The sequence below is a fragment of the Schistocerca americana genome, chromosome 1 (genome assembly GCF_021461395.2).
Source record: "Schistocerca americana isolate TAMUIC-IGC-003095 chromosome 1, iqSchAmer2.1, whole genome shotgun sequence".
Classification (NCBI taxonomy): Eukaryota; Metazoa; Arthropoda; class Insecta; order Orthoptera; family Acrididae; genus Schistocerca; species Schistocerca americana.
In genome coordinates this window covers 735,239,726-735,254,477 of record NC_060119.1, presented here as the reverse complement: position 1 = coordinate 735,254,477, position 14,752 = coordinate 735,239,726, and the positions used below count along the sequence as shown (strand labels likewise).

The window sequence follows — 14,752 nt, the reverse complement described above, 5'->3', positions numbered from 1 at the left end:
TGAAACTCAGTGAAGTAAACTTACCAACTGTACAGAACATAATTGCACCATATGGACGAGGCAGACAGGATTCAAATCTCACACTATAGCCAACACTATTTCCCAACGGTTCTCCTCGTTCATTAGAAACACGATCTGCTACAGAAACAGCAGAAATTCGGCGTGGCTGGGTTATAACTATATTACAATATGCTCCCTGACCTGCCTGAATATAGTCATCCAGAATATACTGACAAACCTGAAATAAAATGGTAATGGGGAAACCTGTTATACAATATTAAATTAGAAGGAAAAAACTTATGAATGCGACAATAAGTAAAAAACGTTTCACCTGTGTGGTCTTTCCACAACCTGTGTTGCCCCTAATAATGACCACAGGATGTTCATTAATGGCCTCCATTATCTGAGATTTACATGACGCAACAGGCAATGTGTTGCGTTCTTTTACCATATTCTGTAGAGCAGTATCATTTTGCATTCTTTCCCGAAAACTTTTCTGTAGGTCTTCACTCACTCCATCCATGTTAGCCTGTAATGTCAAGAACATAAAATTTACCCTATGTTTCTTGCCAATAACAGAAATTAACTTGACTTAATTGTAATCTGCACAATCACTAAAAAAATTCACACAGAATTTGCTTCCTTGTTTGGGGTTCAGACTGAGTCTCGGTATCCTAGTGAGAAGAAAAATAAAAACTTCAACAAATTTTGTGTCAGCTGCTTGGCCAAAACCAGTATCCATTGTGAACAGGGATTTGGGGCACACATGAGTGTGGTTTTATACTGCAAAAAATACAGTCATTCCAAGATGGTGATAAGTTCGGAATAACAGACACTCACATATAGCTGACTGATGGACAGCAAGCGCAAACACGCGCACACACACACACACACACACACACACACACACACAGTGCAGGGGCTTAACCCTACAGCACACAGAGTTGCCGATTTGATCCATTTCTTCCTCCAATCATGCTGCAACAAAGTTGGACTAACTGGTGAAGTTACGCTGTCAGTACATTTTTTTATGATATCCTGTTTACAATCTGTAGCACAACATGTGACGTCTATGAACTACTCTTGACTGCCATAGTTTATCAAAAGCAGATGCTCCACCAGTATCTTTAACAAGTTTTATATGCAATGTATTCACTAGTTATATGTTACCACATAAAATTTACACAAATATTCTGGAATTTTTTTTTTTTCTTTTTCCAGCTTTATATTATTGTATCGATTTCACAATCGGCATCTTGATCACACTTGTGTACCAATAGCTGCTCCATTGTGTATGGTCCTGTATATATTCTGCTTTGAGTTATTTCTACATAAATAAATTGAAGTCACCTTTTCACTAATAGGTACACTGTTTTACGAGGAAGGTTTGTGTGCATAATCTGTAACATTTTACACAAATTGGCTGAAGTATAATGAACTGAAGTTACAATGTGAAAATAATGCCATTGCCACCTAGCAAACAGTCGTCCTAACTCTATAGAGAACAGCAGTGACTTCAGATGCTTCAAGTATGACCAGATTTGCAACTGGTATGGTGCTCTAAGGATACAGTATGTGGCTGGATGTGGAGACTCGCTAGAAACTAAATGTGACTCATATTCCACATTACACTATACCACCACCTTTCCCAGTTGGATAACTGATGAGAGATATGGAAGCCACCCAAGTGACAGCCAGTTGACTGCAATCATTTCAGAACACAAATGGATAGCGTAAAATGTGCATTCAAAACCTTTGGTTTTCAATTCGTAATGTTGTTGTTGTTGTTGTTGTGGTCTTCAGTCCTGAGACTAGTTTGATGATACTCTATCCTGTGCAAGCTTCTTCATTTCCCAGTACTTACTGCAACCTACATCCTTCTGAATCTGCTTAGTGTATTCATCTCTTGATCTCCCTCTACGATTTTTACCCTCCACACTGCCCTCCAATGCTAAATTTGTGATCCCTTGATGCCTCAGAACATGTCCTACTAACCGGTCCCTTCTTCTTGTCAAGTTGTGCCACAAACTGCTCTTCTCCCCAATTCTATTCAATACCTCATCATTAGTTATGTGATCTACCCATCAAATCTTCAGCATTCTTCTGTAGCACCACATTTCGAAAGCTTCTATTCTCTTCTTGTCCAAACTATTTATCGTCCATGTTTCACTTCCGTACATGGCTACACTCCATACAAATACTTTCAGAAACGACTTCCTGACATTTAAATCTATACTCCATGTTAACAAATTTCTCTTCTTCAGAAAATCTTTCCTTGCCATTGGCAGTCTACATATTATATCTTCTCTACTTCGACCATCACCAGTTTTTTGCTCCCCAAATAGCAAAACTCCTTTACTACCTTAAGAGTCTCATTTCCTAATCTAATTCCCTCAGCATCACCCGGTTTAATTCGACTACATTCCATTATCCTAGTTTTGCTTTTGTTGATGTTCATCTTATATCCTCCTTTCAAGACACTGTCCATTCCGTTCAACTGCTCTTCCAAGTCCTTTGCTGTCTCTGACAGAATTACAATGTCGTCGGCGAACCTCAAAGTTTTTATTTCTTCTCCATGGATTTTAATACCTACTCCGAATTTTTCTTTTGTTTCCTTTACTGCTTGCTCAATATACAGAATGAATAACATCGGGGAGAGGCTACAACCCTGTCTCACTCCCTTCCCAACTGCTGTTTCCATTTCATGTCTCTTGACTCTTATAACTGTCATCTGGTTTCTATACAAATTGTAAATAGCCTTTCGCTCCCTATATTTTACCCCTGCCACCTTCAGAATTTGAAAGAGAGTATTCCAGTCAACGTTGTCAAAAGCTTTCTGTAAGTCTACAGATGCTAGAAACATAGGTTTGCCTTTCCTTAATCTTTCTTCTAAGATAAGTCGTAAGATCAGTATTGCCTCTCGTGTTCCAATATTTCTACGGAATCCAAACTGATCTCCCCCGGGGTCGGCTTCTACCAGTTTTTCCATTCGTCTGTAAAGAATTCGTGTTAGTATTTTGCAGCTGTGGATTATTAAACTGATAGTTCGGTAATTTTCACATCTGTCAACACCTACTTTCTTTGGGCTTGGAATTGTTATATTCTTCTTGAAGTCTGAGGGTATTTCACCTGTCTCATACATCTTGCTCACTAGATGGAAGAGTTTTGTCAGGACTGGCTCTCCAAAGGCCGTCAGTAGTTCTAATGGAATGTTGTCTACTCCAGGGGCCTTGTTTCAACTCAGGTCATTCAGTGCTCTGTCAAACTCTTCACGCAGTATCGTATCTCCCATTTCGTCTTCATTCACATTCTCTTGCATTTCCAGAATATTGTACAAGTATGTCGCCCTTGTATAGACCCTCTATATACTCCTTCCACATTTCTGCTTTCCCTTCTTTGCTTAGAACTGGGTTTCCATCTGAGCTCTTGATATTCATGCAAGAGGTTCTCTCTTCTCCAAAGATCTCTTTAATTTTCTGTAAGCAGTATCTATCTTACCCTAGTGATATATGCCTCTACATTGTTACATTTGTCCTCTAGCCATGCCTGTTTAGCCATTCTGCACTTCCCGTCGATCTCATTTTTGAGACCTTTGTATTCCTTTTTGCCTGCTTCATTTACTGCATTTTTATATTTTCTCCTTTCATCAATTAAATTCAATATTTCCTCTGTTACCCAAGGATTTCTACTAGCCCTCGTACTTTTTACCTACTTGATCCTCTGCTGCCTTCAGTACTTCTTCCCTCAAAGCTACCCATTCTTCTTCTACTGTATTTCTTTCCCCCATTTGTGACAATTGTTCCCTTATGCTCTCCCTGAAACTCTGTACGACCTCTGGTTTAATCAGTTTGTCCAGGTCCCATCTCCTTAAATTCCCACCTTTTTGCAGTTTCTTCATTTTTAATCTACAGTTCATAACCAATAGATTGTGGTCAGAGACCACATCTGCTCCTGAAAATGTCTTACAATTTAATACCTGGTTCCTAAATCTCTGTCTTACCATTATATAATCTATCTGATACCTTCTAGTGTTTCCAGGATTCTTCCATGTGTACAACCTTCTATTATGATTCTTGAACCAAGTGTTAGCTATGATTAAGTTATGCTCTGTGCAAAGTTCTACCAGAAGGCTTCCTCCTTCATTTCTTCCCCCAAATCCATATTCACCTACTATGTTTCCTTCTCTCCCTTTTCCTACTCTTGAATTCCAGTCAGCCATGACTATTAAATTTTCGTCTTCCTTCACTACCTGAATAATTTCTTTTATCGCTTCATACATTTCATCAATTTCTTCATCATCTGCAGAGCTAGTTGGCATATAAACTTGTACTACTGTAGTAGGTGTGGGCTTCGTGTCTGTCTTGGCCACAATAATGCGTTCACTATGCTGTTTGTAGTAGCTTACCCGCACTCCTATTATTTTCAAATAGTTCAAATGGCTCTGAGCACTATGGGACTTAACTGCTACGGTCATCAGTCCCCTAGAACTTAGAACTACTTAAAGCTAACTAACCTAAGGACAGCACACAACACCCAGCCATCATCCTATTTTTTTATTCAATATTAAACCTACTCCTGCATTACCCCTATTTGATTTTGTATTTATAACCCTGTGTTCACCTGACCAAAAGTCTTGTTCCTCCTGCCACCGAACTTCACTAATTCCCACTATATCTAAATTTAACCTATCCATTTCCCTTTTTAAGTTTTCTAACCTACCTGCCTGATTAAGGGATCTGACATTCCACACTCCGATCCGCAGAACACCAGTTTTCTTTCTCCTGATAACGACGTCCTCTTGAGTAGTCCACGCCCGGAGATCCGAATGGGGAACTATATCACCTCCAGAATATTTTATTCAAGGGGACGCCATCATCATTTAACCATACAGTAAAGCTTCATGCCCTCAGGAAAAATTACGGCTGTAGTTTCCCCTTGCTTTCAGCCGTTCGCAGTACCAGCACAGCAAGGTCATTTTGGTTAGTGTTACAAGGCCAGATCAGTCAATCATCCAGACTGTTGCCCCTGCAACTACTGAAAAGGCTGCTGCCACTCTTCAGGAACCACATGTTTGTCTGGTCTCTCAACAGATACCCCTCCGCTGTGGTTGCACCTACGGTACGGCCATCTGTATCGCAGAGGCACGCAAGTCTCGCAACCAATGGCAAGGTCCATGGTTCATTGGGGGAGGGGGGGGGGGGCAATTCTTTATGCATTAAGTAAATAATGCAAAAATTTATGCATTAAGTAAATAATTTTGCGAAAATGTACGTCAGTGTGAGATGCAGGTTTGCTTCATTTATATAAAGAAAGTTTCAAAGCAGTGTGACAGATGACTTCAACTTCCTGCTTTCCTTTAAACATAGGGGTGAATGTGATTCATTGTGTGGTGGGGGAAACAGATTATTTGTTTAGACACTTCCAAATTGTACAGTAGATTGGTAAATGAATCTCCACTTGGTGAGAAAGGCATTTAGGCCTTTTAAAGATCATAAACACATGGGCACAATCTTTCTGAATGAGACTCAGATATTTACTACGGATGAACAGACAGGATTTCAAAATGGTTCCACAGACAGTAGAGTAACGCATTTTGAAATATGACGACAATTTACGACTGCCAATTTCTGTTTCCCTAAGATTAACAATCTCTATTCACACTCTCAATTCACTGCAGATTCTTAGAACAGTGGACAGTGAGTTACTGAATTTTGAAGTATTGTAATAAATATGACCAATAATGAAAAGATAACCACCTCATCATTCCACTGTAATTTAAGACTTGTAATTTGAAATAATCAAATATTTTTAACCAATATAGAACACGAAACATTCATGCCACTGGACAAATTTCCTGGTGTGACCTGTTCAGACGCCTTAAGTTGTTAGGAAATGGTGATATTCCTTTAATTGAAGTTGTTCTCTGAATTTCATTCATAACTCTAAGCAGTGTCCTGCAAACAAAATATGCTACACCAGATAAGTTGTCTGGCCACAGATAGATAGTGGTACCTGTGTGAAGCTGGGTTGGGTCGGTAGTTTTGCATGTATAAGCAACATGAAAACATTGTGAAAGGGTATCACTTGCATTTTGTGAACAATGGTGAGTCAAGAAAACCACTCACAGAACTGATTATTTTTTGATAGCGATTAGTAACTGAATTTAGTGACAGATTATCTTTGTGCGCTTCAAAATACATTTTCAGCAAATTAGACAAAAATCAGTGACATAGAGACATGTTACAATGTTGAAAGCATCTGACAGTTTAAGTTACAGAGCTACTGATTCTGTAGTCAAGCATCATGATGCTTTACATACTGCAACAAATAATAGATTCAAGACTAGTACTCTAGATCACATCAGAAACAGACTGCCTGTCCAATTCCTCTTACAAGCAGCCAAAAGTGTCTTGCCACAGTCTCGAATCTGTGAAGAACAACTGTTTCTGAGGCAGTGGGACCTGTGAATCGGATCATCATGCTGAGTGCCTGCAAGTATATGAACTGTGGAAAGAACAGACACAGAACATCTGAACTAAAAATGTTCCGATTTCTTGTCAAACATGAAGAAAGGTTACAGAAGTGCAGCTTGAATTCAGTTGGAAGAATACATAAATTGTAATTAAGAATTAATAAAGAATCCTAAGTACGGGATCCTCTCTTTATTTTGTAGCTGTTAGATGCAGGCATAACAGGGTAACTGTGCTTCCTGCACAGGAAGCTATGACGTATCTTTTGCATTCCTTGCTTCTGTTTTCATTTTTTTTCAAAAGCAAAGAGAAAAGGTGAAGCGGTAGCCCAGCGTAGAGCAATGTAGTTTTGATTTTCTAATGTTAAAAAACTTTAGATGTTTTTCTTGTTTTTCGGTAAGAGAAAGATCTCGCTCTCTGTTAATGAATGAAGGTAGACACACGTTATTTTACAGCGAAATTGGCAGTAGCCATTATGGTCATGAGAATAAGTAAAAAGTCTATATTTGGCAGTACATAATATATAAAAATCCAAGAAACTCACCCGTGTACTTTGGAATTATTAAGACAAGGGAGATCACCAGTCTCATGGGATTAGAGAAGGATGGGGAACGAAGTCGGCCGTGCCCTTTCGAAGGAACCATCCCAGCATTTGCCTAGAGCAATTTAGGGAAATCACGGAAAACCTAAATCAGGATGGCCGGATGCGGGATTGAACCACCGTCCTCCCGAATGCGAGTCCAGTGTGTTAGCCACTGCGCCACCTTGCTCAGTCAAGGGGTTGGGAACGGGGTCGGAATAGAGATGGATAAGCATACTGCATGCATCCAGTGGACGACAGAATACCACTGAGGGTGGGATGGGGAGGATAGTGAGCAGGATATTACTCATTTCAAGGCACGACAAGAGGTAGTCGAAATTCTGGCACAAAGTGTTTCAGTTGCTCCAGTCCTGGGTCGTACTGAGTCACGAGGGGAATGCCCTTTGTTACTTACAGTGTGAATGTGGGAGGTGGTAGGTGGTAGTGCATGGGAGATTGTTTCTGGACAGGGTTGGGAGGGTAATTTCAGTCTGTGAAGGCCTCAGTGAGACCCACCGACATATTTGGGCAGGGACTGCTCATCTTTACGGATGTGACAACTTCGGATGGCTAAAATGTATGTAAGGACTTTGGAATGGATGGCAGCTGTTGAAGTGGAGGTGGTATTGGAGGTTAGTAGGTTTGATGTGGTTAGAGGTATTGATGTAGTCATCCTTGAGGTGGGGGTTAACAATGAGAAGCTGGCATGTTGGGTTGAGGACCAGGTGAAGTGAATGGAGTAGTAGGTGTTGAGGTTCTGGTGGAAAGTGTATAGGGTGTTCTCACCTTTGGTCAAGATCACAAAGGTGTCATCAGTGAATGTGAACCAGGCGAGGGGTTTGGGATTTGGTGTAGTTAGGAAGGATTCCTGTAGATAAGCCATGAAGAGGATAGCATAAGTTGGTGCCATGCTGGTGCCCATTACGGAACCATAGATTTGTTTTTGGGTGATGCCTTCAAAGGTGAAATAACGGTGGGTTAGGATATAGCTCATTATGGTGAGCAGGAAGGAGGTTGTAGGCTTGGAGTCAGTTGGTACTGTGAAAGTTAGTGTTCAACAGCACAAAGGCCATGGGCATTATGGATGATAGTGTAGAGGGAGACTGCTTTTATAGTGACCAGCATGGTGCCAGGTGGTAAAGGAACAGAACTGTGAAGAATCTGTGGAGGAAATAGTTGGAGTCTCTTATGCAGGAGGATAAGTTATGGGCAATAGGCTGAAGGTGTTGATCCATGAGAGGAGGGATTCTCTCAGTGGGATCACTGTAGCCAGCCACAATGGGGTGTTCTGAGTGGTAGGGTTAATGGGCTTTAAGGTCACTGTAGCAGGATTTGTAGGTGGACATATCTCACAGCTGGCGGAGTCCCACTGCCATGTACTCCCTGTTGTTCATAACCACAACGGTGGAGCCTTTGTTGGCAGGTAGGATTACAAGGTTGGGATCAGTATGTAAGTGGTGGAGTGTACTTCTTTCTTCAGATGTTTGGTGAATGATGGTGAGGCAAGGTTTGAAGTTAAGAAATTTTGGAATGTTAACAGGGAGTGATTTGTGCACACAAAGGGTGGATTACAGTTGGATGGAGGAGTGAACCGAGTCAGGCAGGGTTCAATATTGGCTTTGGGTTGAATCCAATTGACAGTTGGTGGTAAAAAAGTGTTTCCACTGCAGGGAGAAGGAGAGACAGAGTCTCTAAGCATATTTGAATTTGGGAGTGGGGCAAAAGGTATGACCTTTGAAAAGAGCTGACCCTTCTGTGGGACTGAGGCATTTGGAGGACAGGTTCATGACTGGGTTTCAGGTCTCTTTAGATGTTGGTGGGAGTGAGTTTCAGAGGGTGTGATAAATTTAGTTATTGTACGAGGTTTGATTTTGTCTAACACTTTTTCCTCCATTCCATAAACTCTCAGTTTTCCTTTGTTTCTATTCTCTAATGCATTACTTTACTCAATGTCATCCTTTTCTTTCTCTTCTTTCCAGTGTTTTACTGACACCTTATAAATAGCACATACTGATTTCCAAGCCAAACTGGATCAACAGTCTCATTTGTGAGACACAATCTGCTATGTGATCGCGCAGATTGATTGTGCACCATCTCGTGTCGTGACTATAAGGAATTTATAATGCAGATGAATGAAAACCTTGGTATGCACGAGTAAATGCTTGTAAATGTACATCAAAATAGTTCTTTAGTCAGAACAGAATTCATTATTTCTATTTTGCTTAAAGTAACAGTTTAACAACACTACTTACAGTTGCTAAGGGTCCTTCATCAATATTACAGCTGGTCCAGGCATTCCAATTTGGTTGTGGCGGAGACCAAGGCACTACACCAGCAGACTGAGGTTTTGCAGTAATGAATTCTTCAAGAACATGATCAGTAACCAAGGACACAGGATTTTCTGAACTTGCAGGCTGTAAGTTATTACAGATTTATTAAATTCAGACCTAGAAAGTTATGAAATATAGTATTATTCTATTTCTAGTTGTAACTGAAGCTGGCACTTGGTGCTTATTTCTACTGTGCATACTTAAGTGAGAACGATATTTCAGTGGGAAACTTATATATCACACCAGAAATAACTGAGGTCATATGTTACGCACATGAACTTCGTAAAGATATAATAGAACTACAAATGTAACTTAATATATATTTTTATAATAGAGGGAAACATTCCACGTGGGAAAAATTATATATAAAAACAAAGATGAGGTGACTTACCGAACGAAAGCGCTGGCAGGTCGATAGACACACAAACAAACACAAACATACACACAAAATTCAAGCTTTCGCAACAAACTGTTGCCTCATCAGGAAAGAGGGAAGGAGAGGGGAAGACGAAAGGAAGTGGGTTTTAAGGGAGAGGGTAAGGAGTCATTCCAATCCCGGGAGCGGAAAGACTTACCTTAGGGGGAAAAAAGGACAGGTATACACTCGCACTCACGCACATATCCATCCATTGTGCGTGAGTGCGAGTGTATACCTGTCCTTTTTTCCCCCTAAGGTAAGTCTTTCCGCTCCCGGGATTGGAATGACTCCTTACCCTCTCCCTTAAAACCCACTTCCTTTCGTCTTCCCCTCTCCTTCCCTCTTTCCTGATGAGGCAACAGTTTGTTGCGAAAGCTTGAATTTTGTGTGTATGTTTGTGTTTGTTTGTGTGTCTATCGACCTGCCAGCGCTTTCGTTCGGTAAGTCACCTCATCTTTGTTTTTATATATAATTTTTCCCATGTGGAATGTTTCCCTCTATTATATTGATATCATTAATTTGAATCCAACAATTACGTTTGTTATTGTCACTGTTGCATTTCGAAATCTTTTCTGTCGTCTTATTTTCCTCTTTCTGTTTTTGCCAGTAGTTTCACTTTGTATTCACCTTCTCCTTTTTACCGTAATCTGCTATACTATTTTATCCCGCCTATATATACTAAATAATACGTAACCCACTTCCAAACCATAACCAAAAAAATTTTTTTTGCCGCTTTCAGCACTACCACCGCTATAATATCCACCGTTTCTAGTTCACAAACAACTCCTTTCACCTTTTAAACAACCATTTCGGCCAGTTCTAATAACTTTCGCTTTATTTCCATTTCCGTTTTTCCCACATCACTTATAATTTTTAGCCGCTTCCCACAGGTTTTAACGTCATTATTTCTTCGTCAGACAATTGTTAGCCTCATTTTCATAATCTGCCACCACAATACCACTCCTTTTAATATACTACACGCAGTTTTTTCGAAATTTTCCCGAATTTCTCCGTCCTTTAACGTGTTTTGGCGGCAACACAACCACCTAACCTTTATGCACATCATTGTCTATCAACCCAAGTCCAACATAGCCCAGCTGTAACCAACACCTTTTCGCCTTTTTTCATTCCAGATCTCCAGTTACTTTCCGGTTCACCTTTATCTCTCCCCATATATTTTTATTTTCATTTTCATTTCACCTCATGTTACACTTTCCACCTTCTAATACCATGTCACCCCCACAACGACCCCTTTAAGTTTTATTTACATTCCCTCCGCAAACATGCCGGGATGGATATGTGCGTGAGTGCGAGTGTATACCTGTCCTTTTTTCCCCCCTTTGTTTTAATATATATTTTCAAATAATACAGAAACTGTACAAAATTAGATGATCCCAAATCATTTTTAAAGTGCAAAAGATCAAACTCATCAGTTGGGAAATCAGAAGTGCAGAAAAGAATTTAAATGTTGGGAGGTGTACTAGATTATATTCAACAACAAGTTCAATATCTAGAGAGAGACACACAACAAAAGGTTTACTACTGAACAGAAGCACAGTGTGTTTCTACATTAGTTACACAATAGAAGCCTTTAATTGAGAAATAGGTATGATGCAGAGGTGCTCAGTGTTGTTTATAGTTTCATGAATCCAAATCCACTACTACAGTTTATAGACGATTCAGGACTACATACAAGCCACCAGCTCAAAGACACTGTTATTAATGACGTCATCATCAAGTTGTCATGTATCTCCACAGGGATGTGCCAACTTTGACTGGACATGGTGGAATAATATCCTGGCAACCATAATCACCTGGTTTAAACCCAATTGACTTCTGTGTAGGGGGTTACATTAAAGACAGTGTGTTTGTTCCTCAACTTCCGGAAAATATCGATAGGCTGTGACAATGGGTAACACAAGCAGTTATCATACATCAAAACTTGCTTCTTGGGATATGGAAGGAAACTGATCACAGACTGGATATTTATTGTGTTACAAAATGTAGCCACATACAATATTTGTAAATAAAACTTGAAGATATGCTACATTCAGTGCTGTACCAAACATTTCTGCAAGTTATTTACCTTTTCCACAATTAATGGTTACTTTTGTATAAGTAATTTATAAATACCCTGCATTGGTGCAAACAGCCAAAAATGATGTACATATACAGAGAGCAAAGTAAAATAAAATACTGAACAGAACGAGGCAGCTATTAAACAGATGGCAAGAGTTTCATTAAACAATAAGAATGAGTATGTCGCTCCTGTCTGGAGGAACTCTGCACATTCTAGTCAAGTTGTTATGGCTCTCTATGAGAAAGGCTACATAGTCGCAGAGTGCCTAAGACAAAGTCCCCTAAATAATATCTTTCAATTGGTGGTAGCACTTCAAGACGTATGATGTCACATAGCATTAGAGATCAAAAGGAAGTAGCAAGAAACAGATTCACAGCGGCACTCTTGCTTTCCTATCATGCCTGAAACCCAGAAAAAGCTTCCTTCTTACAACAGCACTAATTCCAACTATAGCAGAACTCCATCAAACTGAGATGTGGAGACAATGTCTTGTGAAGGATTACAGACAGCAAAAAGGAAGCAACCAACCAGCTGTCATCTGTAATAAGGGACTCGAAAGAGCCTCGACAGACTGACAATAGCAGTGATAAAGTGTAAAATTAACTTTGAAGTAATGGGGTATCAGTAATGAACTTTGTGAATGTGGGGCAAGGCAGGGCTGTGAACACTAGTTGGTTTGGAGTAATCAAAGGGAAGCCTATGATGTGGAAGAATCGTTTTCAGTGAATGACCATGTCATTCTGACTGCTGAACATCTGACTCACAAAGTGTGAATTCTCTTCATCATTAATATTAGATCATAGTTTTAAGATTATATTGTATTGTTCTGCACTGATAAATGAAAAAATTATGTGAAATTTAGAACTGAAAGAGCAGTCAGACTAAGGGGTTCCACCATGAAAACTATTTGCAGCAGTTGTAAATGAATTTTGCAGACCTTTTAGCTGGAAAAAAAGAAGGAATTCATCTTAATGGAATATGCCTGAACTACCTTTGTTTTGCTGGTAACATTTTACTGTTTACATCTACTGCAGAAAAACTTTCAACAATATATCCATAACTCAATAAAATAGTTTTGAAAGCATATCTGAAAATCAATTACAGTAACATTAAAGTAATTTATAGCTAACACACAAAAATAAAATATGTACAAGTTAACAAGGTATTCATAGATAAATTGATGAGCATCTACTTTTATGTCATTTCAACTCAGCCCCTACAGGGGCAGTTACAGAGTTAACTGGAAGAGTAACTATAGCATGCAGTACTTTTGGATAACTGAACACTATTTTCAAAGCTAAGTTTATGATGTGGTTGAAAAAGAAAGCTTACATTATTAGTGTAAGCAGTTTTGATTTGTGGTTGTAAAACATTTAAATGCAAGAAATATTAAATAACCGAGGAAATGCAAGAAATATTAAATAACCGAGGTTTCTTCAGTGAGCAACAGAGATGTGCACATGGGGACTTATTAAGAAAGAGGAGAATGAATTGTAATGTGGCACCACAATGGGAGCCATGCTCCATTCCAGCTCATTCCATATAAAATCATTGCATATAAGGAAATCTTGTTGCCCTCACGCCACAGATGTTTTTGAAAAATTGGTGTAAGAAGTAATGAAAGTTAAAAGTATTTTTTCCTGAATTTGTCTTCATGAACTGGCGTTGGTAGCAAAGGTGGGTTGGTTTCTAAAATTTCTTTCTGCACTCCCCCCCCCCCTTTTTTTTCAAATTTCAGGAATTTTTTTGCCGAGTTTCACCATCTTAATTTCTGTTTCACATAATGCCTACTGCCATTTTCAACATAGAAATATGAGAAAGTGGTTTGTTCTGTTTAGTAATTTCAAACAAAGAACATAAAAGAATATTCATTTCATTTTGTGACTCTTAGCTAGTGTACAAGAAATTACTTTCAGTTCACATAAAATATACCGGTAACATCCTAAGAAGTGTTCATTGTTTTAAAGAAGTTATCAATGGAGAATACAGAATCTGATCCGAAAGTATATAAATGATTAGTGCTTGTGCTACGATCAGGCAAGGTCATTATAATACTTTCAGATGGAATCCAGCACCCATCACCAGGAAATAACCACAAACTAATAAAAGTCCACTTGGTCTCAGGGATTTGATCTCTGCATCTCAAGAAATTTCCAACAGCAGAATTGGTTATTGCAGATAGCGGCAATGAACATTTATTCTTTATGCGTAATGAAGGTCCAATGCTTGACAGTAACATTTTCAAAATCTTGGAAGGATTTCAGCTCCAGTAAAAACTGAAGCATTTCACATTATTTGCGGCACTCACAAGGGAACCTCCCCATCGCACCCCCCTCAGATTTAGTTATGAGTTGGCACAGTGGATAGGCCTTGAAAAACTGAACACAGATCAATCGAGAAAACAGGAAGAAGTTGTGTGGAACTATGAAAAAAATAAGCAAAATATACAAACTGAGTAGTCCGTGCAAAACATAGGCAACATCAAGGAGAGTGGAAGTTCAGGAGTGCCGTGGTCCCGTGGTTAACGTGAGCAGCTGCGGAACGAGGTGACCTCGGCTCAAGTCTTCCCTCGAGTGAAAAGTTTACCTACTTTATTTTCACAAAGTTATGATCTGTCCGTTCATTCATTGACGTCTCTGTTCACTGTAATAAGTTTAGTGTCTGTCTTTTGCGACCGCACCGCAAAACCGTGCGGTTAGTAGACGAAAGGACGTGCCTCTCCAATGGGAACCGAAAACATTTGATCGCAAGGTCATAGGTCAACCGATTCCTCCACAGGAAAACACGTCTGATATATTCTAAACGACACTGGTGACGGCATGTGTGTCACATGACAGGAATATGTTGTCGACCCACCTAACTTGTACACTTGGC

The 14,752-nt window shown here is 39.5% G+C and overlaps 1 protein-coding gene across 3 annotated transcripts in view; it reads right to left on the bottom strand.

Moving 5' to 3' along the window:
* Nucleotides 1-14,752, bottom strand: part of LOC124610662 (dosage compensation regulator) — a 184,718-nt gene that overhangs the window by 73,152 nt on the left and 96,814 nt on the right. For all 3 annotated transcript variants that reach the window (XM_047140176.1, XM_047140175.1, XM_047140177.1), the window contains 3 exons: nt 9,303-9,464; nt 332-529; nt 25-238 (listed from right to left, as the gene is read on the bottom strand). In XM_047140176.1, the coding sequence (XP_046996132.1) occupies nt 25-238; nt 332-529; nt 9,303-9,464 (574 nt within the window). The remainder of the gene's footprint in view (nt 1-24; nt 239-331; nt 530-9,302; nt 9,465-14,752) is intronic.